We start from the raw sequence: 25004 nt of genomic DNA, 5'->3' as shown, positions 1-25004 counted from the left end.
CGGTCGCATCGCCGCGCGCCGGGTTCGCTCCGCCGAGCACCACCTCCCAGGTGCTTGGCTCCGGTGTTCGAACCGTCACGCTCCACCGAGACGACATGACCTCGCCTGGTGGCACCATGGCGGAGCACGACGGTGAGAGAGACACTAATCAGCGAGAACGGCCGAATATCTATGACTATGAGACAGCAGGCACCAAATTCACATAGAAGGAATTATTTCTCCCCGTTTTGGTCTCAAAGAAATTTTGCGACGTCAAATGAGGAAAACCCGTTTGCAATGGCACATGATTAATTATTATTATTCCTCCTTTTTACTCCATTCTTGAACCCCAGATTTCTTCCTTCAGCTAAAACTGTTACTCTTCAGGTTCTTTTAACACCCTGACATAAAAGATTAAAAGCTGAAGAGGAAAAGGTACCACGACATAGTTCAAGTTACGGCCTTACAGACACAGCACATCAAGCCTGATACTGCTACTGCCCAAGAGGGGAATGTTACAAGCAGGAGGCCCAACCAGTACACCACACAGAACTAAGTAATATGCACAGAAATGGTTATCCGAGTACTCTGATAACCCGCCACCTTTAACTCTTCCAGAAGCGCAACTCCGTTCTGAATCAGAAGCCATCTGCGACCTGAAACAACTGAAACAGAATGAGCAAACATATTCTCATCATCTCAAAGCACATGACAACCAGGGCATGCTAAACTCGACAATATATAAGCAAGCAGCAAATCAGTTATTTCCAGACAAAGGTACCTTTGGTAATAATATTGGAACTAATTAATCACTAACCATGTCAATTATAGTGTTACACTTACAACTAGATCAAATTTTGGGCTTCCAGTACTAGAACAAGCATCAACAACCTAGGGTCTTAGAGCTAAGATAGTTTGAGATGTCATTTACTAGTTTAACACCTTCAGAATAGAAGCTTTGATCAACCAAAGGTCATGCATGATTGGCCTGGCCTTTTAGCTTAAGCTCTAACTCTAGCTCCTTCTGTCTTAGCTCAAGTTCCAATTGCTTATTCTCAATCATCATATGCTCATTCTCCATTGCCATCCTTTCTATCTCCCTATCCTTCTTCTTCCTGAATCGCTCCCACTTAACACACTGCTTTTTGAGTTCCAGGTTCTTTTCTTCAATCTGCAAGAGACGTTTCCGGACCTCTAGTGATTGTGAAGCCAAGTCCTGTTGCAACAAAGCCCAGTTGGTTCCATCTGGGAAAGCCTTGTTGATGTCCACTGTTATGCCATGGGGATCAGACCTCTTAATACCTTCATGAGAGCTTGAGGTGAGCAAAGCTGCATCGCCGTGGCGAGCCCTTTTGTCCATGGAGGGCTCCCTCATGTTTGTATGCACAGGATGTTGCTCTTCATCATCATTCTCCTCATGATCAGAATCCGCACTTTGATCATCTTCATCAGCATCTCCACTTGCATCCCTCAGAGGATCATGGTCCTCTTTACATCTGAGAGCAAGCAGTAGTGAATGCTGAAGTGCATGATCTTCAGGCAATTTCCTACGGTTGTTGTTATGGTAGGAACACATCTCTTCAAAGAACAGTTGTTTTGAGTTAAGTAGCTTCTTCGCATCATCTTTCATCTTATCAGAAAGATGATTCATGCTATCAAGAAGTTCTGGCTTTTCCACAACATCGCAAGCAGTACCCCTACCAAGGATGTCTATCAGCCTTTTGTACCTCTTGTTAAGGTCATTGAACTTATCCTCGCACTGTTGTGGTGACACATGGCAATCTCTCTCCCCCATGACCTTCGATATCGCCTTCCATTTGCCCTTCTTCTGCATTATTGTAGAGTTCCTCCTGCCACCACCTAAATCAGCACCATGATCATCTCCAGTGTAAGACACTGCTGTAATCAAAAGCTTTACCATTGAATCTGTCCACTTCATGCGATGCCACATAGAGGCCTTCTTGCCTTTGACACTGGGGGTATTGGTAGCATCTTCAGTCATATAATGTCCCTCGTCATCAATCAAGCCGTTCTTTGAGTGATGACTGTGCTGATGGTGGTTCTTATCACTCCTTCCATCTTCTTTGAACTGAAACCCAGGAAAGTCATCAGGCTCTGAAGCCCTGTTCATTGTGAGGGTCCCAGGTATTTGAGAGTTGATAAAGATCTGCTTTCCTAAGTTTGGAGCATGTGTTTCCATAGAGTTGCCATGTAAGTCTAAACTGCCAAAGGGAGCCCCTTGCATCCTGCTTCCAGGGGGTTGGTTAGTGCCTTCCATTTGCTCAAAAGGATCACCCGAACACTTACTTGTAAGGGATACAAGTGCCACAAAACTTCACATCGATATCATGTTATCACCTGGAAAGCAATTTGAGATGAAATATTAAAATCCACACAGCACAGCCAGAGTTCAAATTTTAATCAAGATTACCTAAGATCAAAGGAAAATGTGGAACTTGATGACACAATTAACTACCATATTTTTCTGGATTGTACAATGGTATACAAATGAAACCATTCGGCCCAACAATCTTCCTGATGTCATTGATGATATCATAAATTTGTAGCCACTTAATGGGGTGGTACTAGTCAGGGGAGGACCTAGTATAGGGACATGGGTGTACATATGTACACCCAATATTTTTTGCAAAACACCAGCAACTAGTATGTATATGCATGTTTATAATCCCGTCAGAGCATGTATATTTAAGCCAAACACTCCAAATAGCGCAGCCAATCCAGTTTCCCTCTCTCCCATGGCATGATGGGCCATCTTGCTTTCCCCAATGTCAGCAGCAGCTGCCTCGTTGCTTCGACCATTAAGAGGTGCCGAGGTCTGTCTTCCGCTCAACGAATTAAGTCCCATCTCATCTACAGAATGGCTGTGTCTTTGTGATGGCCATGTCTTGATGCCTTCGTTCAAATTTCATGAAGTAGCGAAACTAAAATTGCAGGCCAGAGCATCAGGTTGATGGGACAACATGTGGTGTTGGTAATTCATGAAGATGGAAGGACAATTATGATGTTGGCGGGCTTTCGAATGATCAAGGGAGACGAGTGCCATATTGGTTTATGATATGATGTCAATGAGCAAGCTGATGCAAGATGAGATATATTGCATTAGGATCGAGTCGATCTCGAGGATATGATTGCTTATGCGGAGGTAGTATGTCGTTTATAATCTCCGTACACCCAATATTGAAATCCTGCGTCCGCCACTGATACTAGTTGCCAAATGAACCAAACAAGTGCGGCAACATGAAAAGGAAACATTGCAGGGAATACATTGAGGAAGGTAATCAGATCTATAATCAAACTTCTAGAGACATTAGTGTGTCGACAGCTAATTAGTAGCCAGAGCTAGGAAATGCCGCCTTTATCATGCTTCAGCAGTACGTTTACTGGCAGCAAACTGGAACTCACTACTAAAGTGGCAAGTGGATTGTTGTCTAAAGAAGAATATGCAGGGGTACTGCTCTGTTCATCACCTTAGGCATCAAGCATCGAATTTACATGGAACAAATCCAGCCCGAACTGGTATAAGTGGACACTTCCATACTAAAAAATACACAGGGCAAAAGAGATTTAATGCCAAATCACTTATGTTGATTTAATACAAGAAAACCATTTGTTCACCTATTCCTCAAAAGATGCCATTTTGATATCTTACTGAGCCATAAAGAAATGACTTACTTCATTCGAAAAATTGCATAAATTAGTGTGGTGGTAACTAAATTGGTAGCTAGTGGTAGTATAGCCTTTTCATGCTTCAGTAATGGGTTTATTAATAACAAACTGGAACTGGATTCCTAAATGGGTAGCCATCCAAAGAAGAACATACAAGATAACTGCTCTTTCCATCACCCCAGACATGGATTCTTTCACAAAGAGCTATATGTATCTAATGATTGTAGCATATCACAGAGACAACAAGCATCATATTCACATAGCTAACATTCAAACATGATTGGGATAAGAGGATATCTCCGCACCAATAAACAGAGCAAAATTGTACAGCTCATACCAGAATCCCATTTCTTTGCATATCCCCAAGAGATCTCATACTAAGCCCAAAATAATTGAGATTTTAGTTTCAATCAAAGGTGCAGAACAAATTTCATGACCTATCGATTTTCCCCAAGAAGAAACAAGGAAGAATCTCTGCTGACGCAGGTCCAACAATCAAACAGAAGCCTAATCCATCCATGATTCCCCCACCAGGAACAGCGCATTGGCGGATTGGCCTAAATGCCACGGCAGAAAAGGACGACAGCTAAACAAAAACACTCAAGGTCAGGAAAGGACTAAAGGCTACAACGAGATGAACTCACCATTGGGGGTTAGCGAGGAGAAGAGCAGTGGTGCCGTCGGATTGATGCTTTGCCACTCGTGCACCCCCTTGCTCACTCCTTGGATTGGTGGTTACTCTTGGGGTTGGCAGCCAATGGACAAGGAGGACCTGGAATGTAATTAGGAATAAAGTATTAAAATGCAATTTGGGATAAAGTGTTAAAATCCATTTCATGCACATTTCATACTTTTTAGGTGTGACCTCACAGCACAGCCAGAGTTCAATTTTTATCAGGATCATGTAAGATCAAAGGAAAATGTGAAATTTGAGGACACAATCAACTACTATATATTTCTAGATATATTCTATACATCAGTGTACAAATTAGACAACTCAGCCCGCCAGTCTTTCTGATGGCAGTGAAGATTGATGATATAAAAAATCTGTAGCCACTGAATTATGGTGTGGTACTAGTTGCGTAAATACCTAACATGAAAAGGAAATATTGCAGTGACTGCAATGAGTAAAGCAACCGTAGTTTTTTTTAGATAATGGAAAAGGTTCCGGCTTCAAACCCCTCAGAAAGAGGCATCAGTCCGTGATTATTACAAGCACACTCAGAGTTTAAACCACACTGTGTTTAACATAATTAACCAATACGCAAGATGAAAGCAACCATAGTTGCAACTAAACTTCCAGAGAGCCATTTTATCGGCCTACGTAGCTGAACTTTTTCATAAATTAGTGTGGATGTGGCTGCAACCAATCAGTAGCCAGAGGTAGCAAGTTCTGCAGCTTTGACATGTTTCACTGGTAGGTTTACTGGCAGCAAACTGAAACTCACTGAAAAAGGTGGGTAGTCTTCTAAAGAAGAATATGAAGGGGTACTACTATTCTCCTCACCCAAGACATCAAGCATTGAATGTACATACAACAATTCAGCCAGGACTGGGATAAGACGGCACTTCCATGATAATACACAGGCAAAATATGATTCGATGACAAATCCTTTCTATTAAGTTAATACAAGAAAATCATTTGTTCGCCTAGCCATGAAAAATGTCATTTTGATATCATACTCAGGCCTAAAGAAGTGATTTCACCATTCGGAAATCTCCATAAATTAGTGTGGCGGTAACTAATTAGTAGCTAGTGGTAGCATAGTCTTTTCATTCAGCAATGGGTTTATTGACAACAAACTGGAAATGGATGCCTAAACGGGTAGCCATCCAAAGGAGAACATGCAAGTCAAACTGCTGTTCCCCTCAACCCAGACCATTATTTCGCAAAAGGCTATCTGTATCTAATGATTGCAGGATATTACTGAGACAGCAAGCATCATATTCACAAAGCTAACATTCACGAGCTTGGTGCAGAACGAACTTACATCACCTATCGATCGATTTCCCATCTAGAGTCTAGACAGGGCAACAACTAATCTCCACCGGCGCTAGTCCTGCAATCAAACAGACTGCCAACGGAGCAAGAACCGCCCACTAGGCCTAATCCATCCATGATTCCTCCCGCCAGGAACAGCACATTGGCCTAAACGCGCCGGCAGAGACGGCAGCTAAATAAACACAACACTACAGGCCAGGAGAGGAAGCAAGGGATATGGCTCACCGGCGGAGCTCCAGCGCGCCCGGCCGACGAGGAGAAGAACCGCGGCGGTGCCATCGGATTGCCATTTGCGCACCAGTTGCGCGCCTCCCTCTCCCTCACTCCTCGGATTGGCAGGCCGCTCTTGGAGTTGGCAGCCAGAGCCCAGAAGACGAGGAGGAAAAGTGGAAAACGATTAAACTACTAACCGAAAGGCTGGAGCACGAACTGAAAGCGACGCGCTGTGCTGCGCACCCGCGTGCCTTGCGACCGCTTTCGCTGACATGTGGGGCCAGGGGCGTGGGGACTGAGTCAGGGCGTTGGGGTAGGTGCGGTGTGGCGTGGCGCTCGTGGCGTGGGTTATATATTTTTACTGTGGGTCCCGCAGTAAATTGCATAGCTAAAACAACTCTTCCCACATAAAGCATGGCATAGGCAGATGATCATATTAACCGAAAATACATCACTAGTATAGACAAGTATGCTAAGATTTACACAAATTGTTAGCATGTATGCTCGATTATCACATAAATGAGCATTGCCATCAATAACGTACATCCACGAATAAAAGGAAACTAACATAATTTTCGGCATGCAAACAGCATCAAGAGCACACGACCTTATGCAAGCGCAATCCAAAGATTTGTAGAGTTTTTACCGCAATATGAGTAGTAGGAAGGATCGACGGACAAAACAAAGGGGAAGGGATGGAGAAGAGGCCGGCAGATCTGCAACCGTGCACGAGGAAGAACTTAGCAATCGGGATATTAGGAAAATTGACAAGAAAGCAGCATAACTTAAAATCTATGGCAAACATAAACTTGCTTTTTTACCTCAAATAACCAAACAACTCTTATCCTGTGGGAGCTGCACATTTGAGATGAGAACCATGACTTTTCAAGCATTCTAGGGGTAAGAGGGGGGAGAGAAAACAAAGGGGAAGGGCGAAATCACTTGCCTGCGCACGAAGTCCTTGAGAAATCTCCGCTGCAAAAACAAAGAATGGGGAGGGGGAGGAGAGGTTAGGGCCCACGAGGATTTGATGATAAGATTATCAGGGAGGAAAAAGGAGAAGAGAGGAGAGGTTCACCTGAGTGACAGCGAAAATCGAGTGTGAGCAAGTGGGAGCGATGGTGGCGAGGATATATGGGTAGCAAGTGGCACGAAACCGAGGGCGGTAACCTCTAAACCAGGGGCGACAACCTCTAAACCTGGAGCGGTAATCTTAAACCGGGGCAGGAATCCTAATCTTCCAGCTTGCATGCGCCCACCCTCTAAACCGGGGGCGATAATCCTAAACCGGGGTAGTAACCCTAATCTTCCAATTTGCATACGCCCACCGATTTTTGCTCGACCGCCGAGTCCAAATGGTAGACTGACAATCAAGCTAAGGTTGCCTCTTGGGGACTTGGTTGGGCTGAATCCAAGGAACCAATCATGCCCTAAATCCTCCCCTCTCCCCTCTCTACTGTTGAGCTTGAGCAAGCCTAGTGGGCTCAGTTTTTGACCCAATAACACACTAGGCTTGGTGGATGAAATTGTAGGCCCACTACTGCATCTTCTGGCTATAAAGTTTGAGATTTACGCGTTTATGGTAGCTTGACATCCACCTTCTATTATGGAAGATGAAAGTTCATCCGAATGGGCTTTTCTCTTAAGAAAGTGTACTACAATTGTTTATGGGAGTAATATAGATTTCTCTACTATTAATTTGTAAATATGGAGCCCTTAACTTATTAACTGTGCTACCGGGAGTCCAAATATCACTAATCAGCATATAATTGCTAGCGTGGCATAGTACAATGGCCATTTGATACACACATACAAAAATAGAGAGAGACACACACAGAGACAGAATGAGAATGAGCATGATGTTATGAGTGTTGAACTGGAATTTTTGGGTGAAATTGACCCCACATTGCTGTCAAGTTGACCAATCAACACTAACTATAGCCTAGAGGAACCATTTAGCTTGTTTAAAGGCATAGGTATGAAAATTAATGGACCTAAGTGACAAATTGGAACAAGTTTTGGGGCTGTTAGCGCACTTTACTCTTTCTTTTGCGAGAAAAATGGGCCAGGTTCAGGTTGTCTATGGAACAAAAAACAGGGTGTTCAACACCCTTCGATTTTTCTAGGTCTAGGGTGCCACCACGAGTTAATAACATAGTACTTCGGTATCTACATTATTTCATCAGGTAAATAAACCTAAAAGAATGGGCAAATGATGGGCGTTTCATTTTACCAGTGCAAAACCTATTCCTATCAGTGCATAACCACTCCATAAGCTACGGCTGCAAAGCAGCTGGAACTGGAAGAGTAGCGGCAGCAAGAACAAGAACACTAAGAACAGAGCTACCTGCTACCATGGTCTGCAATTAAAAGGCATCATTTGGAGCATAACCAATCACTTTGTGGGTACTGAAAGAAGGTTGGAAGCAGCAATGAAGCAGTGGTCTCGTACGCTGGCCTGGCCCCTAAACCTCAAGCACGGCAGCAGCCCATGTTAGGCACACGCAGACAGACAGACTGACAGAGGACAACCCATGTTCCTGAATTCATGCACTCACAAATGGTACCTTTTTCAGTACCATGGGGAGAACTTCATCAGCACAGGAAATTCAGCAACCTTGCATTGGTCACGGCAACAAATACAATACCCCCCAAAGAGTGACAGGACAGTATAACCAACAACATAATTGCTATGCTAGTAATCAGGGCATTCAGTCATCAGCACAAGAACCATCCACCGCTCTGCAACGCAGGGGACTGACTAGCAGCCAAAGGTAACCCCATGTTAGTTACCAGACATCAACTTGTAAGATAACAATGGCGCAACCAGCACCAAGAAATCATTGGCACAAATAGCAATCGATCAAAGGAATTGCATATCTCAGAGATGGATGTACAAAGAAAACCAATAATGTGTCTCGCATACAGCCAAAATAAATGATCCTAGGTACTCTGATAACTTCCAACCTCTTTTTGTTGTTTTCACCACTAGCAACAAACTTGGCATGGAAAGGAGCTGCAGCAATGCATGCATTGTAGCGAGCCACAAAATAATAAATCCAACAACACTGCCTGCTCAAAGGCTGGCAGTCTCAAACATAGTACCTTACATGAAACAGAATCAAGGAACGGAACGGATACAGAGAATGAAGACGAAGTGAGCCCTTGAGCTTAGAAGCACTTCCGGTGAACAATTGCTGGCCCAGACTCATCGTACTCCGCCTTTGAGATCCACATCTGTAGCATAAACACCGGAGCATATACTTAATAGGAAGAACATACAGAATATACTGAAAAGTTGCAATATTTGCCATAGCAAGTGGATTATGAAAGGTGTAAGTTCAACCTGTTGGAAGGTGCTAAGGGAGGCAAGGATGGAACCTCCTATCCAGACACTATATTTCCTCTCAGGTGGTGCCACCACCTTAATTTTCATGCTGCTTGGTGCAAGCGCAGTGATCTCCTTGCTCATACGGTCCGCAATACCAGGGAACATGGTCGTGCCACCACTGAGCACAATGTTACCATACAAGTCCTTCCTGATATCCACATCGCACTTCATGATAGAGTTGTAGGTGGTCTCATGGATGCCAGGAGCTTCCATACCAATGAAGGAAGGTTGGAAGAGGACCTCGGGGCACCTAAATCTCTCTGCCCCAATAGTGATCACCTGCCCGTCAGGCAGCTCATAACTCTTCTCCACAGATGAGCTGCTCTTGGCGTTCTCCAGCTCCTGCTCGTAGTCAAGAGCCACATATGCGAGCTTTTCCTTGATGTCCCTTACAATTTCCCGTTCGGCAGTGGTGGTGAAGGAGTACCCTCTCTCAGTGAGGATCTTCATCAGGCTGTCAGTCAGGTCACGCCCAGCAAGGTCAAGACGGAGGATGGCATGAGGAAGGGCATAACCTTCATAGATTGGCACAGTGTGGCTGACACCATCACCAGAGTCCAGCACAATACCTGAAAGGACAGAAATTCATAACCAATATGGAAAAGTGCCCTAAATGAAATTGGACCATCATGTTAATAGATTATTACCAGTTGTACGTCCACTGGCGTACAGGGAAAGCACAGCCTGGATGGCAACATACATGGCAGGAACATTGAAGGTCTCAAACATGATTTGGGTCATCTTCTCCCTGTTAGCCTTGGGGTTGAGTGGGGCTTCGGTCAGCAAAACAGGGTGCTCCTCGGGCGCAACACGGAGTTCATTATAGAAGGTGTGGTGCCAGATCTTCTCCATATCATCCCAGTTGCTAACAATACCATGCTCGATCGGATACTTCAAGGTCAGTATACCCCTCTTGGACTGGGCCTCATCACCAACATAAGCATCCTTCTGCCCCATGCCAACCATCACACCAGTGTGACGGGGACGCCCAACAATACTTGGGAAAACAGCCCTTGGTGCATCGTCACCGGCAAAACCAGCCTGCCAACAATTTGCAAGGATGTGTATAGTTAGATCACAAAAACAAGGCTGCTGCTTATGAAGAAATATAAATGAGTTCAACAAACCTTGACCATGCCGGTTCCATTGTCACATACAAGGGGCTGGATGTCTTCGCCGTCAGCCATTTGCTACAGATTCTAAAAAAAAAGGAAGAGACAAAGGCCAAAAATCAGCAACAGCATAACTAACTCGATAGAAAATATCGGAAAGTCTTGCTATTAACAAGTTACTGTATTTTCAGCAAAGAAAACAGGATAAGCAAATTCTCTATGACCCTCCATTGACATTGAGAGATGCAGGATCTTGGATCTTGTCTCCCTGTTTTACAAAAAGATCTAATCTTTGGGACACGGCGATTTAGCTTAATATACAGAAGCAGTACGGTATATGCATTAGATACCATTATGCAGGGACCAAATAATGACAAACCATTACTATTCAGGAATCGAGTAACAACAATCTATTATTCAGGAATCAAAAAAATAAAACGCATTATTCAGCAATCAAGTAATGGCTAGAGCCTAGAGGCCAGTTATCTCTCCGAACCAAGATGGCCAAATTGTTAATCGTCTTTCTCATCCCTCCGCAAGAACTTTTTGGCCGCAGTTTATGCAGATAGTTATCCGGCAACCGGGCCAATCAATCGCAATGTCGCAGGAACAAATCGGATCTACTGTTCCCAAGAATGGGATGAGCGGTTGTTGTCAGACTAACAAGACCAAATTCAACACAACCAAAATCGCAATAGAGAAAAGATTCGGAACTCATTTCTCCAATCCCTTCTCATCTTTCCTTCTCTTACCCGGAGATCTACGAGGAACCGCCGCTGCTCCCGGTCTCGTGTCCTTCCTCCCACGGAGAAGACACGAGCGGAGCGGAAGGAGAGGAGAAGTGTCTGTGGTGGCCAACTGAGGAGAGCCAATGGTTCGGGTTCGCCTTGCACCGGCTTTTATACGCGCACTGGGTTGGGCGTGGGAGAAAATAGAAAAGAGAATTGGTCTTTCGAAAAAAATAGAAAAGAAAAGAAAAGGAAATTCTCCCAAGTCCAGTCTGATAGCAAAAATGGCAATGAAGCCCCTATCGTCTTTGCTTATTTGTTTAGTGCAGATGCAAGTTTTTTTTCCTTGTAAAAAGAAGTTCACTCTTTTTCCATAGACGTTTCAAATGTACTTTTTCAATAAACGGTAATAAAATATCCAGAACAATTACTTAGGTTACACATGGTGTGAGCTGATTAGATACTTCTACATTACTGACCCCATATGTGATTACACATGATCTAATCTTTTGGAGTACTTCGTATTGATGGATGGAGGGGGTTTGGTTTACTCCTTCTATATATGCTAGAACTCGTTTTTTTTTTGCCAAAACAAGTTACCCCTAGATGACTTATTATATGTTACTATTTTACTATTGCCTATGCAGGTTGCGTTCCAACTTGTGCATAAAGAATTAAGAAATTGTATCAAGTGAACTTGATCCTCAGGAATAATGATACCTTCATTCGCGATAGCATTTTTCATGTAAATACAAGCAAGGAAGAAAAGAGTAAAAGATGTAGATAAGCTTCAACAATGACATAAATTCACATAAAGAGTTAAGAAGGCTAAAACAACATACACATTTACACAAATTGGAGGAAGTAGCTTTTTTTACGAGGAATCTTGTAGGATAGCCCTTTACCCAAATCGATTAGCATAAAGAATACACACGCGCAAATTGCGTAATTATAAAATGTGCTGGAGCAATTTTCTTATTTCCTTTTCGTTTTTGGTTTTTAAGACGTTACAACAACAAGCAACTCATTACTCATACATAACCCACAAATGACACATCCACAGCTGATCGATCTCGGTTGATGCCTTCAACTAAAGCAAACTAGTAGTGGTCCATAGCAAAAATAGAGAAACAATACAAAAAGAAGCAAAAAGATTGGATGCAAGGGAATAAGAATACCTGGCAAGGGGCAACACGGGAAAAGGCAAGGGCCAGCGTGGACCTTCCGATGGCCCACTTGGAGAAAACTGGGACTCGTCCGGTCGATCCAGATGGCGCGGAGGGCCCATCTGTGCGGCTGTCCAGTGGGCGTGGGACGCGTGCGCGGTGCGCCCATCAGCCCAACCCGTTCCTCGCTGGATCCTCTTCGCGCCTGGGCCGCCTTTTAACAGGTGAAATAGCACCAGATCCTTCTCGCTTTCTTCTTTCCTTTTTCCTTTTTTTTTAAAAAAAACAACAACTTGCAGCTGCAACAAGTTTCAATGCGATTTAAATTCAGAATGCATATTATATCAGGTGGACCATCATTTTGTTAGCACATTACACTTACCATTGATGTATAGATAGTATACGTGATGACACAGATTAATGAGCCCATGCTCTAAAGATAGCCCGGTTTAAAAGCTCCAAGCAGGACCTGCTGGGGGGGCCATCAATGGCGTACGGGGACGGCACTGTTTAATCGGGCGATCTGTGCGCTAATCAAGTGGTCACCAGGACTTCGCCCAATCACTCATCCATCAGGGGCGGCGGCGGCGGCACACGGCACCAGCGAAGAACAGCTGCTCGAGTTCTGATGCGATCTTGGGCTAGCTGGTAATTTTCCAGCAGCGTACCCGTGTGGCGTCGGAAAGGTGGGCCGCGTTCTTCCTCCCCTCGACCTCTCGATCGTCTCTGATCGGCGGCCGGCTTCCATTCATTGATCTGATCTGGTCTAGTCCTGATCTGATCTCTCTCTCCCTCCCTCCTCCCCAACTGTGGCAATGATGATCCCATGTGAGAGCAGTGCAGTGCGAACCTGAAAAAGGGGATTATTGGCATGGATGCATGGAATCACAGATCAGAGCTAGCCATTCATTAGATGCGGGAAGCTTGCAGCTGATGCTGTTTGCTGATGGTGATGGTGAGCGAAGGTGATGGGCGCCGGCAATGATGCTGGAGGAACAGGGAATTCGTTTCCTGGCGCCTGCTGCAGCTCTTCGAGGGTACGAAGATGACAGGTCCTCGTTTTGCTATCAACAGCGCAGGGTAGTGCCATGTGGGCATGGACCCATCAAATTTTCAGGACAACACACAAACTGAGCCATGCTCTTGGCCATGGCTGTTCAATAGATTTTTAAAAAGATTTTGAATTCTATTCCCAAAGTGTTTGCAAAAGTCCAAAACCTTTTTTTTTCAAAGAAATGTCCCAAAGCCGGGCTCAGGGCTAACGGGTTCCACAGCTGGGCTGTTCCCGTGGTGGCTAGGCTCAATCTAGTAGTAGCAAGACTGCCTGAACAAACGAACGAGGGCTTAATCTAGGTCCACGGCCCAATACGGAGCCCAATGAGAAACGGCGTCGTCAACCTCGTGGTCTACTCTTCCAGAGTCCACCGGCTTCCCCCAAATTTGCCACCCCCAACCCTAATCCTCCCAAGCACTCTCTCGGATCAGATCCCCTCTTCCCCTTCCTGTCGGAGCAAGGCCAGGTCGTCCGGATCTCTCCATCAATCACCATGTGAGTGTTCTCTCTTCTGCGCCCTCTTGATTCTTGCCAGCCTGTTCGTCGGTAGCTTCGGAATCTTGTTTCCCTGCTTCTGCGCGCGCGCGTCCGGTGTATGCGTTACTGTTTCTTTCGATTGGAGCTGGGTCGAGATAGCTGCGGATGCACCTCCGCATCTTGCGCCTAGGGATTCCGCGAGAGGAGTGTGCGGTTTGATTAGTTGCGGCTTCAGTCTCGAGAGGGAAAGAACAAAGCTTCCTCCATGGTGGAGTAGAGTTAGATTGATGCGTGCTAGATGCTAAATTTTCGTTCTTTTTCTCGTAACTGTGGGCTGTGGCAGCTGGATTGTAGCATTGACTTTGTGAGCCGGGGTTGTGCTCGGGCCTCGGGAGCCAATGTAGCTTATCTTGCCTACAAGCAGCATCTACAGACTACAGCAATGCATAACCTTATGCAAACTCACTTAAGAAGAAGGTCTTGTTTGATCATAGTTGGAAGATTATTGCAGATTAGCTTTGCCACCTGATCCTCAGGGGTTCTTGGCTCCTTTTTCTTCTAATCAATAGTTCAACACAACACCGAATTCTTGTTGGCTGTTTCCTCCTCGGAGGTTGCTAGATCTTGTACGGTGACACCTAGGGGATTCATGATTTTCTGATGACCAGCAGGGTAAATAGTAATTAGTATGGTTTTCCTGACTCTATAATGCTACCATGTCCCAATGCCATGCTCCTTATTTGCATTATCTCGCTGTTAGTTGAGAACTGAAGTTTGTTTGCATTGTAGCTTAATTTCTAAGATTACTGTAGGCATCCTGTTTGCTGGCAGCATTACTCTGCAGATATACTTTGTTTCAAGAATCACAATGTTAATCAACTTAGTATGTTGCCACATTGCAAATGCTCAAGTGCTGTTCACATCACAAGGGCCATTTATTTGGCTGGTACTAAAATGTTGTGAATCACTCCCTTTTTGTCTCAAGTTTGATGGTTTCCTAATGTTGTTACTTCTCAGGGAGGATGAGGAACTTGTTGATCAGAAGAAGTATCTTGAGGAACGATGCAAGCCACAGTGTGTAAAATCTCTTTATGAGTATGAGGTCTGCGCTCTATTTTAGTTTCTTCTATGGATCATGGAAGCACAAAATTTGCACATTTATGTATTATTGTTCCTTCAGTTGGTAAAAGGGGTCAGGAACTGCAGTGTTTCTTTTCCTGCATGGAAGTTCAAAATTAGCTCATCGAGATTGAATATAACACTAGAAGAATTTCACACGAAGCTTTTCTCCACAAACAACACACTTTGGATGTCTAACCAGATTAGCCATGGCTTCTTGCTGGTAGTGTCCATGGTACATTTTTTTGGTGCAATCATGGGCAACTTAATTTGCATTATTCACCTGTGTGAACATATGAGTTTTAGCCAACCTATTTTCCCAGAATATTGGCATGCTGCACATTGCTTTGGCTTATATAAGACTTATTCTTGGCAGCAAGTGCCAGGAGCTAATACTGTCCGCCAAGTGGTATTGTGTTATGATAACATGTATATTCTTATATTCACATGTCCCCTTATCCTGTTCTGACAACACCATTATGACATTCTGAGAGCTGTGCTCCCAATCTATTAAATTCCAGTCATGTCAACTAGTTATTTTCTGATAAAGTCAAAAGTGATGAACCAATGGGCTGCTTAAATATCAATTTCTGACTCCTGCTCAACCATTGTTATGTTGAGGCGGTAGTTTGATTGTATCATAATAGAATTCTTATGTTGTCCTGTTTTCAATCTCTTAAGGTTTAACTTCACAAATGAGAATTTAAGCTGTAAGATTGTCTGTTTGAGAATCATATAGATCTTCATTGGAGTTCCTTGGGTATGGTGCTACAGAACCATACTATTTGTTTTTTTAAAAAAAATGAATTTCAATTTTGGCCTTCATAGAGTGTTATTTTACGGATGATAATATTTCAACTGTTCAACCAATGAAGGGTGTCTGTTTGTTTTCAGAAATGTGTCAAGAGAGTCGAGAATGATGATACTGGACACAAACACTGCACTGGGCAATATTTTGATTACTGGGCATGCATTGACAAATGTGTAAGTACTTGCTCCCAGCGTATTTGTTAAATTTAGTTGTCGAAAAGCATTTGCTGAGCTAGAGAATGACCAATTTTCTATTAAACATGCATCTGCAGGTGGCACCAAAGCTCCTTAAGAAGCTCAAATGATGTATGTGATGCTACTTTCGACGAGTGCCCCAAATGATGACATGATGCTACTTGGACAAGTGGCATTATCCATTTGCATTAACCTTGCCCGCTCTGGAAACTAGCTGGGCTCGTAAACTGTTGCGTCTGTGCCTCAATTCCGTGAACTTATTGTGAAACAACTAATTTTTCCTTGCAAGCGTGTTTGCTGCGTTGGACTGCGCATCGATAATTTGGTGCGTGGTGAATCTGGTGTCATTCTTGCTCCATGTGTTTTTTTTGCGAGGAATATAATATTATGAGTTAGCTTTTATGCGAGGAAAATCAAATTGTCCGTGTGCGTGTGCCCGGATCATTGTTTGGTCCCTCGTCACCAGGTAGAGAATCTCCAGTCATGGAAGGACTGGACATTGACTTTCACTCAAAGGTTTGGTTGCATCGTGTGTGATGCTTGATTGAGCTGGCTGTGGTTCTCATAGAATCTAAGATAGTGTTTGGTTCAGCATTTTGTAACGTAATTGGATTACGGAGGATAACTGATACCGACCACCGACCGATACTGTTAAATGCGTTTGGTTTGGTGTAGTCAGTAATCAATTACTGTGTAATCAGAGGTGTAGTCAGTAATCAATTACCGTGTAATCAGATACTGGCCTGTACAAGTTTGATCCCGCCAGTCCATCGCTTCACGGTGCTGATGCTGCTAGCAGACTCGATGAAGTCTCTAACACCTACTCATGTTCCACCGTCTTCCTCCTGTGATGAGCAGCTCCGCCCTCTCGTCGTTCCATGCGGATGAGCTATGCTAACTGTCTGCGCACTGCCAAGGAATCGTCCCTCCGGCTCTCTGGTTCTGCTTCCGCCACCATCTGCTTCTTCTCCTGCGCGCGAGCTGCTCCCCTTTGACTCCCCTGCGCAAGTAGTTGTGTGGCACTCGGTTCTCCAATTTCATCTATCCCCATCTTCCGCATATCTTGCTCATCCGACATGGCATGAATCACCGAACCCGCACTCAGGAAGAGTAATGCTTTGAAAAACGCGTGATTCATTAAGTGTTGTAAGTCGTACCCGGTTATACGCATCACCCAACAACACGTTAAGGATGGTATCTCTTGAATATGCGTATGAAAGATTTCTTGCTTCCTCGAATGTTGCAAAATTGAACCAGCATATCTCCAAATCAAGCTTTTCACATCAAAATTTAGCTCTCACATGGTGAATCGAACCCACGTGCAATCAGGTTCAAGCTCAGATGCCCCAAAATCGATTTTACACAGCCCAAAGCGAGTTGCATGATGCTACTCCGTCATTGCCGCACCTTAGACCTCCCGCACCTGTAAAGACATCTCAAAAGAGCACCGAATCGATCTACACCCATCCAAATCAACCTCGCACTCCTCGAATCGAGGTCCTACTTGATCGAATCATATGCTCTTCTCTTCTGGATTGGGTTCTCATGGTTCACGATTTGGGAGAAGAAGGGGATGAAAGAGAAGACGAACGAAAGCTGACTTGCTTTCTGAACCAGGTGAGGCAAGTCCGATCCAGCACCGGCGACCACCTCGTGCTCTAGTGAGTCCAGTGCCGCCGGCAGCACCCTTCTCGCACCCTAGGCCAGCTTTTGTCGGACACAGGTTTCTTCTATCTTCAATTTTTTCGCTAAAGCATCAGCTATCTGATACCGTTATAGCAAGGAACCAAACAAACACATGTAACATGTGATCCCTGTGCTGATTCCATTGTAATCCGATTCCATTTCCATTTTCATTGCCACCCGCCGAACCAAACACCATCTAACTTGTGTTGCCCTTGCACTAGTAAATTGAAAATAAAAGTCACAATGACCAACACTCTGTGTAATAAAACTGAGTCATTAGGTCGCGAAGAAGAATCTCCTCTCTGTTCATGGTGGCCAGGCGTGAGGTTGGAGACTTGGAGCCTGCACTTGCGGATGATGAGCATGCAGTGCAAATTTGTGAAGTGGAATGGCTGCTGCCAACAACGAATGGGAGGAGCTTCTTCTCGACTTCGCGTCTATGCCCAAGCTGCTCATCCATCCTCCCTATTACACTTACACAGGGTCAACATATATAGCCCAAATTTGGATTGGTTTCCTTTTGATGATTGATGCAGTGGACGGAGGAGGAGGAAGACTTTGCGAGGGGGAAGATGGATGGGTGGGCCAGCTATCAATCTGGAGCGTTGGTCGGCTCTCGGACGGTAGATGTTGGCCCTACTGCTGAACTTGCGGTAACAGGTATAACTGCACACGATCCAGGTCCCGCCCCCGTTTTCTTCCTCCCGGCGACCGCGACCCATTTCCTCCCCCCAGCGCCCGCCGCTCTCCACGCGCTCGGCCCCGCGCGCCGCCCTCCACGCTCCCCTGCCCAGCTGCAGCTCGAGTCCGGCTGGTGCGGCAGCACCCTCCCTCCCCTTCCCATCCTGCTTCCCTCTCTCGGCCTCGGTCTTCCTTTCCTAGCGGCGACGGACATCCGACAGGGGTACGCCTGCCTATTCCCCTCCCCTCCCTTCCCATCCTGCTGCGCGAAATCAAACACCCAAAACCCCTAACGTATGGTATTTGTATTCGGATCTGACCATGATTTTACCTACTAAATTCCATCTTTTTGCAACAGTTATTGTATTCGGATCTGACACAATCTGCATGTATTATATATACCCACTAACTTCGATTCGATCCACCCTTCCATTGGCAGCTCGGTTAATTTCTTCGTGGTGCAAGATCGATCGATCTGGCCATGGTGCCGGTGCAGTTTGTTTTTCAGAATTTTGTGGGGTTCAACTGAACCTGTGAGTTAAGTCTGCCGCTGCAATACACAGCCACACGGCCATGGCTGCGGCTACAGGCGCCTCGGAGTCGCCGATGGTGGAGCAAGTGATCACCGAGTTCTTCGCCAAGAGCCTCCACATCATCCTTGAGTCGAGGTCGCCCTATGATTCGTCGCGCAACTTCACGAGGCCTTCCCCGCCGTCATCGCCGCTGTCCGGCAGCCAGCCGCGTGACCGGTGGTTCAACCTTGCTCTCAGGGACTGCCCTGCCGCGCTTGAGAACTTTGACCTGTGGCGACAGAGCAACCTTGAGCCTCTGGTCATTGACATTGTCCTCCTGCAGCGTGACAATACCAAAACCACCAGTGCTGGGGCCGGCAGGATCATTGAGAGGTGGGTAATAAAGTATGAAACTTGCTCTGGCAGTGGTAGTGGTAATGGTAGCAAGAACAGTGGAAAGAAATCTAGGAGCAGCTCTGCTCAGGATCATAGCTTGTACAGGAGGGCGTACAATGGCTCGACAGTGCTGTTCCGTTCACTATATCTGGTTGTCAGGCTCTTGCCAGCATACCATCTCTTCCAGGAGCTCAATTCATCTGGAAGAATCCGTCCTCTCAGCCTCTCACACAAGATTTCATCATTTGTTGAGCCATTCACCCGTGCAGAGGATGCAGAGATGAAACACTATGCATTTGCTCCTATTGAAACTCTGTCTGGTCGCTTGAGCTTGTCAGTGTCATATGTGCCAGTGCTGGAGGTGGCAGCAGCACCAGAGCCAACCACACCGGTGGCAACAGAGCTTATAATGGATTATGTTGGAAGCCCCACAACAGATTTCCTGCGGAAGTTTAATTCATTACCTTCAGATGGCATCGCACCTGCATCTTTTACAATGACCAGGCGGCACAGTTGGAGCACTGAGCATGGAGCTGGGCCATCAGCATCACCATCACGTATGCCCACCGATAATTCTCCAACAGCATACTCACATCCACATGACACATCATCATCTGGGAGAAAGAGAAATACAGTAAATGAAGAGTGCTATCCATCACCACCTCTGTCACCATCACCATCCCATTCACCTTCTAGCTACCCGAGAAATCCTTTCCTCCGATATGACAGTGCTCCATCCAGCAGGCTGCCTCCTTCTCCACATAGGAAGGATAAGCAACAATGCCCCTTTCAAAATGAGAATCCGACACATTCTCCCTATGATAAATCAATAGTAACAAATAATTTGGTCAGGCTGGGTGAGGTTCAGAATGAAAAGTCCTTGCAAAAGGTAATTGCATTTTGTTGTTGATCTTCTCAAGCGAAATGTGAAGCTCAAGGAACACTGTTATTATATTGTGCCATTCTTCTCGTGAATGATTGGATCTCATTTCTGACTTATCAATTCCTGGTTCGGCTTCTTGCTGCAGGTTTTATCTTTTGGCAAAGATGATTTGGTATATTTTCGTGGACTAAAGTTGACTCGGACCTCCAGTAAGCTTTTCATCATGGATGAACTGGATGAGCGAGAGTTGGTTTTTGCATGGGAAGATAAAGACACCATCATTGATCAGCTTAGCAGGTTTCTTTCTGACTCATGAAAATATGTATAGTTTATGACATTATGCCATGATATCTTCGTTGAGAGGACTCACCTACCCATCTGTCACAATTTCAATCCTTTTGTCTGCTGTTTCTTGTGGTTTATGTTTGATCCCCCTTACATGTGTATCCTCATGAATGCATGTGGTTTCTCTGTGTAAACAGATGTTCTAGCTGTCTGATAAAGATTGAATGCTCCTTTATTTTGTTTTAGTAGTGATAACACTATTTTTACTTTGGGAATGCCGTGTCAATGGTTATTATGCTCACAAGGTGGCCACTGCCCACTGATATACATATCTTAGGCAATTTTTTCATGAACCATCTCATCTTTCAGAAGGCCTTTGGAGCAACAATGTTAGCACAAGTCTTTGTATTTAAACTGCATGTTCTAGAATTTCACACAATTTTTTAGGGGAACTTTACACTTAGCAGATATAGAGCCATGGCATTTTTTGTGTATTGGTTTTGTTTGAGGATAATAAATGTCAAAGGGATCCATATGGGAGAGAAGTATCTTAATTAGTTCAGGTGGCCTGATTGACCTTCCATAGCCTTTTACCTAGATGATACAGTAATTTCAGATTTTCAGTGCTCATTCAGATCTAACTTTTTTTTAATAAGGGATTCAGATCTAACTTGCTCTTGCCTTTGTATTCAATCAAGTTGTTGATTTGTTCATTTCTATAGGTATTTTCTTTTTTAAAAAGGCACTATTGTTTTTTTAAACTAGTTGAGCTCGGGTAGCTATGGAGGTGCATCTATATATGTTATGAGTCAGAATAGTTTTGTTCATTGTACTAGTTGATAATACATTAGAGGACTTGTAACTATTTCTGATTACATTTTGATGTGCATTTCATTTTTCAGTCGTTCTTTTTTTGAGTGATCTGCTTTCGATAACCTCTTGTTCTCTCTGTTATCAAGATATGTTTGTTGGTTGCCTGCAATTTTATAGTCAGACATGTCTATATTGATATACATCTGGAGGATAAACAAAGAATGTTATTGTTTAGTTCTTCAAATGAAACCACCTATTTGAGACATAATGGCATCTTTTCTCTCCTGGTTCTGTTACTTGCTTTGATGCCTAATTTTCTGTGCTTGCTCAATGCTCAGTTATGTCTCTGTTCTCTGATGGGCCACACTATATGTCACATCTGTTTTTTTTTTGTTGATACTTATGATTTAGATTAAGCATGACCTTGCAAACATAGTAGAAGCATGGAATGTACCATATCTTTTAATGTGCTGAGAAACATATTTCTAAAGCCATGGAGATGCTTGGGTGGTGTATGAGCAACTTTACATTGGAGGAGCCAAACTACCTTGACATTCGAGAGGGCATGTGGTAGACAAAACCATTTGTTAGTAGCTTTGGTATAGTTTCTGGGAAAAACCAATGTACTTTTGGATGTCCTTAGTTTGGTTCTAAACACAAAAGTGGATATGGGTCAGACATCATCAGGTCAGGGGTAAAACAAGCCTTAACCCTGTCCTAGACTAGGTTCAGTATGCTACTGATCTCTGGATCGGCTTGTTTTGGATAGGGCTTTTCTTTGCTTAAATTTTGTGTGGTTTATATACCAGTTGTACCAGTGGGTTGTGACATTGAGTTGAACAAGTACAGTTTTAGGAAGAAATTGGTGGGTGTTCACTAGAATCTACCATCCAACTATGCTTGAGGGTGTTGCCTAGCATCTAGGGTACTTAGGCTGGCCAAGTGGGTGTTGGTTGCCTTCAAGAACAGTGATTGATAGAGCAAGGAATATGGGAATTAGTGGATAAAGCAAATATCAGTTGGCCAAAAGGTCTTCTACTGCTTATATACCATGTGTAGTTTATACAAAGTACAAACTACAGACGCAGTCGTGGTACCCCTGTTATTGTTGAACTACATACTGATTACTGAAGTCTTAGTCCTCCTGTATTATTTGCATGCTCCGGACAGTCTTATTACCTCTGTTATTTACAAACTGCACATGAAAAATCTTAGTATCCCTGTGTTATTTTCAAACTATAGACTACAGTCTTAGTTCTCCTAAATCAATATATGGAAACATACCGGTTAAAAAAATCTTCTAGTATTAAGTCTTAGAGCTTATTCTGTGCAAGATAAACATCCTCTATAGTTTGCTGCTACATCCCTTTGTGGAAGATGCTTTGTTAAGCAAGAGTTGTTGAACGTAAAACTTAATTCTACTTTCACAGGTTAAACGAATCGCAGTGGCTTACGTTCAAAATTGTGGAGATAATTTGAGAACCTCATATTAACCTAATAATGTTAAATACATATTACTAGTAAGTTTGTTCCCTAGTAAAGATAAATATCGGGACTGTGCAGGACTTACCGATTATGTTCTTCAATGAGGTTACAGTGGGATCAGTCTCAAACAATTTTTAATAGTTTTGTTACCTGTTCTAGACATATTTTTTTTAGATGTTCTTGTATTTGCATTTGCTTCTTGATTTCAATATTTCATCACGTAAGCTAATGTAGGTCTTCATCTATTTTCCAGAATTGATCTCTCTGACAGGGAGAACCATGATTCGAGTCAGGAAGCTGGGGGCTCGTTAACAAGGTCTCCAGATGCAGCAATAGGTATTCTCATGCGCATCCTGAAAAATGCACCAGGACTCAGGGAAAGGCTACTGACGGCCCCTGCCGCCCCAGTTCCTCAAGAACCTTCTTCTCTCCAGAGGGTCGTGACCGAGGAACATTGCAGCGGCGCATCAAGCTCCGCAGGGATGCCTAGCACTCTGTTGAAGTCAAGGACAGCAGCGGACGCACTGGAGGAGCTGAACAGATACAAGGAGATTAGGGAATCGATACTGAATCGCGGCAAAGGGCATCCCCGCGACGACGCTGAGCTAGAGGAGAAACCCGCAGATGGAGATCCTTAGCATACAGTATGAGGACGAAAGCTCGCTGTATATAAGTAGTAGTCTAGTAGAAGCTACCTGACTTTCCTTAAGTAGCTGGTGGCTGCTGAGATGTTTTTGGAAACAAAGTAGCTGCTAGGACGTGACCAACTCTCTCTATATATGCTATATATGTATAAGCTACGACATATATCCATCCATCCAGGTGCCCTGAGATGATGACCCAGATGCTGGGTTGTGTAAAGCTGAAATGTTTAACTGAAGTGCACGCATTGAACACGTGGAAGTGCAATGAATGTTTTGGACGTTCAGTCCATCCATGAAGTTCCTTTTTGTTCTGGTTAAGTTTGAATTTTGGGTGGATGATATGATATCTGATGCAAGGAACTGGAGCCAAAATTGGGCAGGCTCATAAGCCACAGATCTGAAGCCTCGTGCAAATGCAGTTTGCCTGAAAAAAAAACTATAAGTTTTACTGATACAAGTTTAAAATCGAGAGGTTTTCTTGCAACCAATATTTACTGTATTACTGTTTTAACAGGACAATAAATAAAGTCAACAACAACTCAGGATCATGGACAGCAACAACAACAACACACATTGTATACAATTCTAGAGCCCATCAAACTCCATGGATTCTGGACAGCTTCATGAGCCCATACGTAATCCCCATGGCCACCAGCCCACCCACCACGGCTCTCAGCCCGGCCCGTCCACCAGGTGCGCGGCCCAGCACGGCTCCTAGCGAGCCGAACACCGCCAGCGCGACGGTCGCCGTCGCCACGACCACCGCCACCCGCGCCTCGTAGCCGGTGACGAACCACGCCGCGAGCAGCGGGACGCTCCCACCGGACGCGAACGCCAGCGCGGAGGCCGCCGCGGCCTGGCCGGGGCTCGGCAGCCCTGCAGCTCGTTCCGGCTCCGGCGGACCTCCGCCGCCGCGCTTGAGCTCGGCCAGCTCGACGTCCAGCTGCGCGTGCACGGACACGTACTCGCCGATGGCCATGCTGCAGGCGCCCGCGACGAGGCCCGCCAGGCCCGCGAGGAGGACGGCGCGCAGGTCGCCGTCGCCGCCGTGCGCGGCGCCGACGCCGAGCATGAGCGCGGCCGTGGAGACCAGCCCGTCGCTCGCGCCCAGAACCGCGGCGCGCAGCCACTGGACGTGACGCTGCGCCGACGGCGGCGGCGGCGGCGATGGCATGGTTGTGGCAATGGCGGCGTCGCCGTCGGTGGGCAGCGCGCCACAGGCGGCGCAGGTTTCCTTGGACCCCGGCGCGGCGGTGGGCGGGCCGATGATGATGGTGAGCTTGGTGTCGTCGTCAGCAGTGGCGGCCATGGCCGCCGGGGAGAGATGGGACGCAGAAAAACGCTTGTGACTGGCACACGCCGCCGACGCGCGCAGGAGCGTGGAGAACACAAGACTGAGAGCGAGAGGTGGAGCACCTGCTCTACTTATATCGATGAGGGGGAGAGCTTACACGTCTTCGCATGCGCTCATGCCGATGGCTACTTTGATGTTACAACGTACAAGTGACAGCAGCATACTGTTGCACACTAACCAGTTGCCACATGTATAAAAAAAAATGTTCAAAATTTTCCAATGACAATCACAGTAGTACGTCCTTGATTCCTTCAACTGCATTCTCATATTTCCGTACCACATTTTCGACACACTGATAATCGAAATTTTGCACGTTTGACTAGATCCGATCT

At 45.0% G+C, this 25004-nt stretch overlaps 5 protein-coding genes across 8 annotated transcripts; 2 read left to right on the top strand and 3 right to left on the bottom strand.

The window, feature by feature from the left end:
- Positions 1-257: 257 nt before the first annotated feature.
- On the bottom strand, positions 258-6077 carry LOC117866167 (uncharacterized). Of its 2 annotated transcripts, none has more exons than XM_034750317.2 (4): positions 5894-6077; positions 4311-4438; positions 922-2337; positions 258-644 (listed from the first exon to the last, which is right to left on the bottom strand). In XM_034750317.2, the coding sequence occupies exon 3, from the start codon at positions 2255-2257 to the stop codon at positions 953-955; it is 1305 nt and encodes a 434-aa protein (XP_034606208.1). In that variant the 5' UTR covers positions 2258-2337; positions 4311-4438; positions 5894-6077; the 3' UTR covers positions 258-644; positions 922-952. The 2 variants fall into 2 exon arrangements, with proteins under 2 accessions (XP_034606208.1, XP_034606207.1); XM_034750316.2 differs by having other exon boundaries at positions 258-635; positions 5894-6076.
- A 2647-nt stretch (positions 6078-8724) lies between these two features.
- LOC117833634 (actin-7) lies at positions 8725-11295 on the bottom strand. The gene is made up of 5 exons (XM_034713205.2): positions 11137-11295; positions 10400-10471; positions 9920-10313; positions 9228-9841; positions 8725-9118 (listed from the first exon to the last, which is right to left on the bottom strand). Exons 2-5 carry the CDS (start codon positions 10457-10459, stop codon positions 9053-9055), a joined length of 1134 nt encoding a protein of 377 aa, XP_034569096.1. The 5' UTR covers positions 10460-10471; positions 11137-11295; the 3' UTR covers positions 8725-9052.
- Positions 11296-13667: 2372 nt separating this feature from the next.
- LOC140223563 (cytochrome b-c1 complex subunit 6-1, mitochondrial-like) lies at positions 13668-16335 on the top strand. The gene is made up of 4 exons (XM_072295496.1): positions 13668-13827; positions 14827-14911; positions 15823-15912; positions 16011-16335. Coding segments are annotated over exons 1-4 (210 nt in total). The 5' UTR covers positions 13668-13825; the 3' UTR covers positions 16044-16335.
- Positions 16336-17921: 1586 nt separating this feature from the next.
- On the top strand, positions 17922-23615 carry LOC117867121 (autophagy-related protein 13b). Of its 3 annotated transcripts, none has more exons than XM_034751466.2 (4): positions 17922-18279; positions 18740-20097; positions 20237-20388; positions 22928-23615. In XM_034751466.2, the coding sequence occupies exons 2-4, from the start codon at positions 18874-18876 to the stop codon at positions 23310-23312; spliced, it is 1761 nt and encodes a 586-aa protein (XP_034607357.1). In that variant the 5' UTR covers positions 17922-18279; positions 18740-18873; the 3' UTR covers positions 23313-23615. The 3 variants fall into 3 exon arrangements, with proteins under 3 accessions (XP_034607357.1, XP_034607356.1, XP_034607358.1); XM_034751465.2 differs by lacking the exon at positions 17922-18279 and adding an exon at positions 18308-18523; XM_034751467.2 differs by lacking the exon at positions 17922-18279 and adding an exon at positions 18308-18594.
- Positions 23616-23621: 6 nt separating this feature from the next.
- Positions 23622-24627, bottom strand: LOC117833269 (vacuolar iron transporter homolog 4-like). The gene has a single exon (XM_034712709.2). The coding sequence runs from the start codon at positions 24625-24627 to the stop codon at positions 23914-23916; it is 714 nt and encodes a 237-aa protein (XP_034568600.1). The 3' UTR covers positions 23622-23913.
- Between the last annotated feature and the right edge of the window lie 377 nt (positions 24628-25004).

Source organism: Setaria viridis, chromosome 8, assembly GCF_005286985.2.
Source record: "Setaria viridis chromosome 8, Setaria_viridis_v4.0, whole genome shotgun sequence".
Lineage (NCBI taxonomy): Eukaryota > Viridiplantae > Streptophyta > Magnoliopsida > Poales > Poaceae > Setaria > Setaria viridis.
The sequence above is the reverse complement of the archived record's forward strand: the minus strand, read 5'-3'. Positions and strand labels throughout refer to the sequence as shown.

Excerpts from the sequence above, each read along its gene's own strand:
- LOC117866167 (XM_034750317.2), bottom strand. The coding sequence starts at position 2,257 with ATGGAAGGCACTAACCAACCCCCTGGAAGCAGGATGCAAGGGGCTCCC.
- LOC117833634 (XM_034713205.2), bottom strand. The coding sequence starts at position 10,459 with ATGGCTGACGGCGAAGACATCCAGCCCCTTGTATGTGACAATGGAACC. Across the intron at positions 10,314-10,399 it reads ATGGAACCGGCATGGTCAAG|GCTGGTTTTGCCGGTGACGA; the intron begins GTTTGTTGAACT and ends AATTGTTGGCAG. Across the intron at positions 9,119-9,227 it reads CCCTTAGCACCTTCCAACAG|ATGTGGATCTCAAAGGCGGA; the intron begins GTTGAACTTACA and ends TTTATGCTACAG.
- LOC140223563 (XM_072295496.1), top strand. Across the intron at positions 14,912-15,822 it reads AATCTCTTTATGAGTATGAG|AAATGTGTCAAGAGAGTCGA; the intron begins GTCTGCGCTCTA and ends GTTTGTTTTCAG. Across the intron at positions 15,913-16,010 it reads GGGCATGCATTGACAAATGT|GTGGCACCAAAGCTCCTTAA; the intron begins GTAAGTACTTGC and ends ATGCATCTGCAG.
- LOC117867121 (XM_034751466.2), top strand. The coding sequence starts at position 18,874 with ATGGCTGCGGCTACAGGCGCCTCGGAGTCGCCGATGGTGGAGCAAGTG. Across the intron at positions 20,098-20,236 it reads ATGAAAAGTCCTTGCAAAAG|GTTTTATCTTTTGGCAAAGA; the intron begins GTAATTGCATTT and ends TTCTTGCTGCAG. Across the intron at positions 20,389-22,927 it reads ATCATTGATCAGCTTAGCAG|AATTGATCTCTCTGACAGGG; the intron begins GTTTCTTTCTGA and ends TCTATTTTCCAG.
- LOC117833269 (XM_034712709.2), bottom strand. The coding sequence starts at position 24,627 with ATGGCCGCCACTGCTGACGACGACACCAAGCTCACCATCATCATCGGC.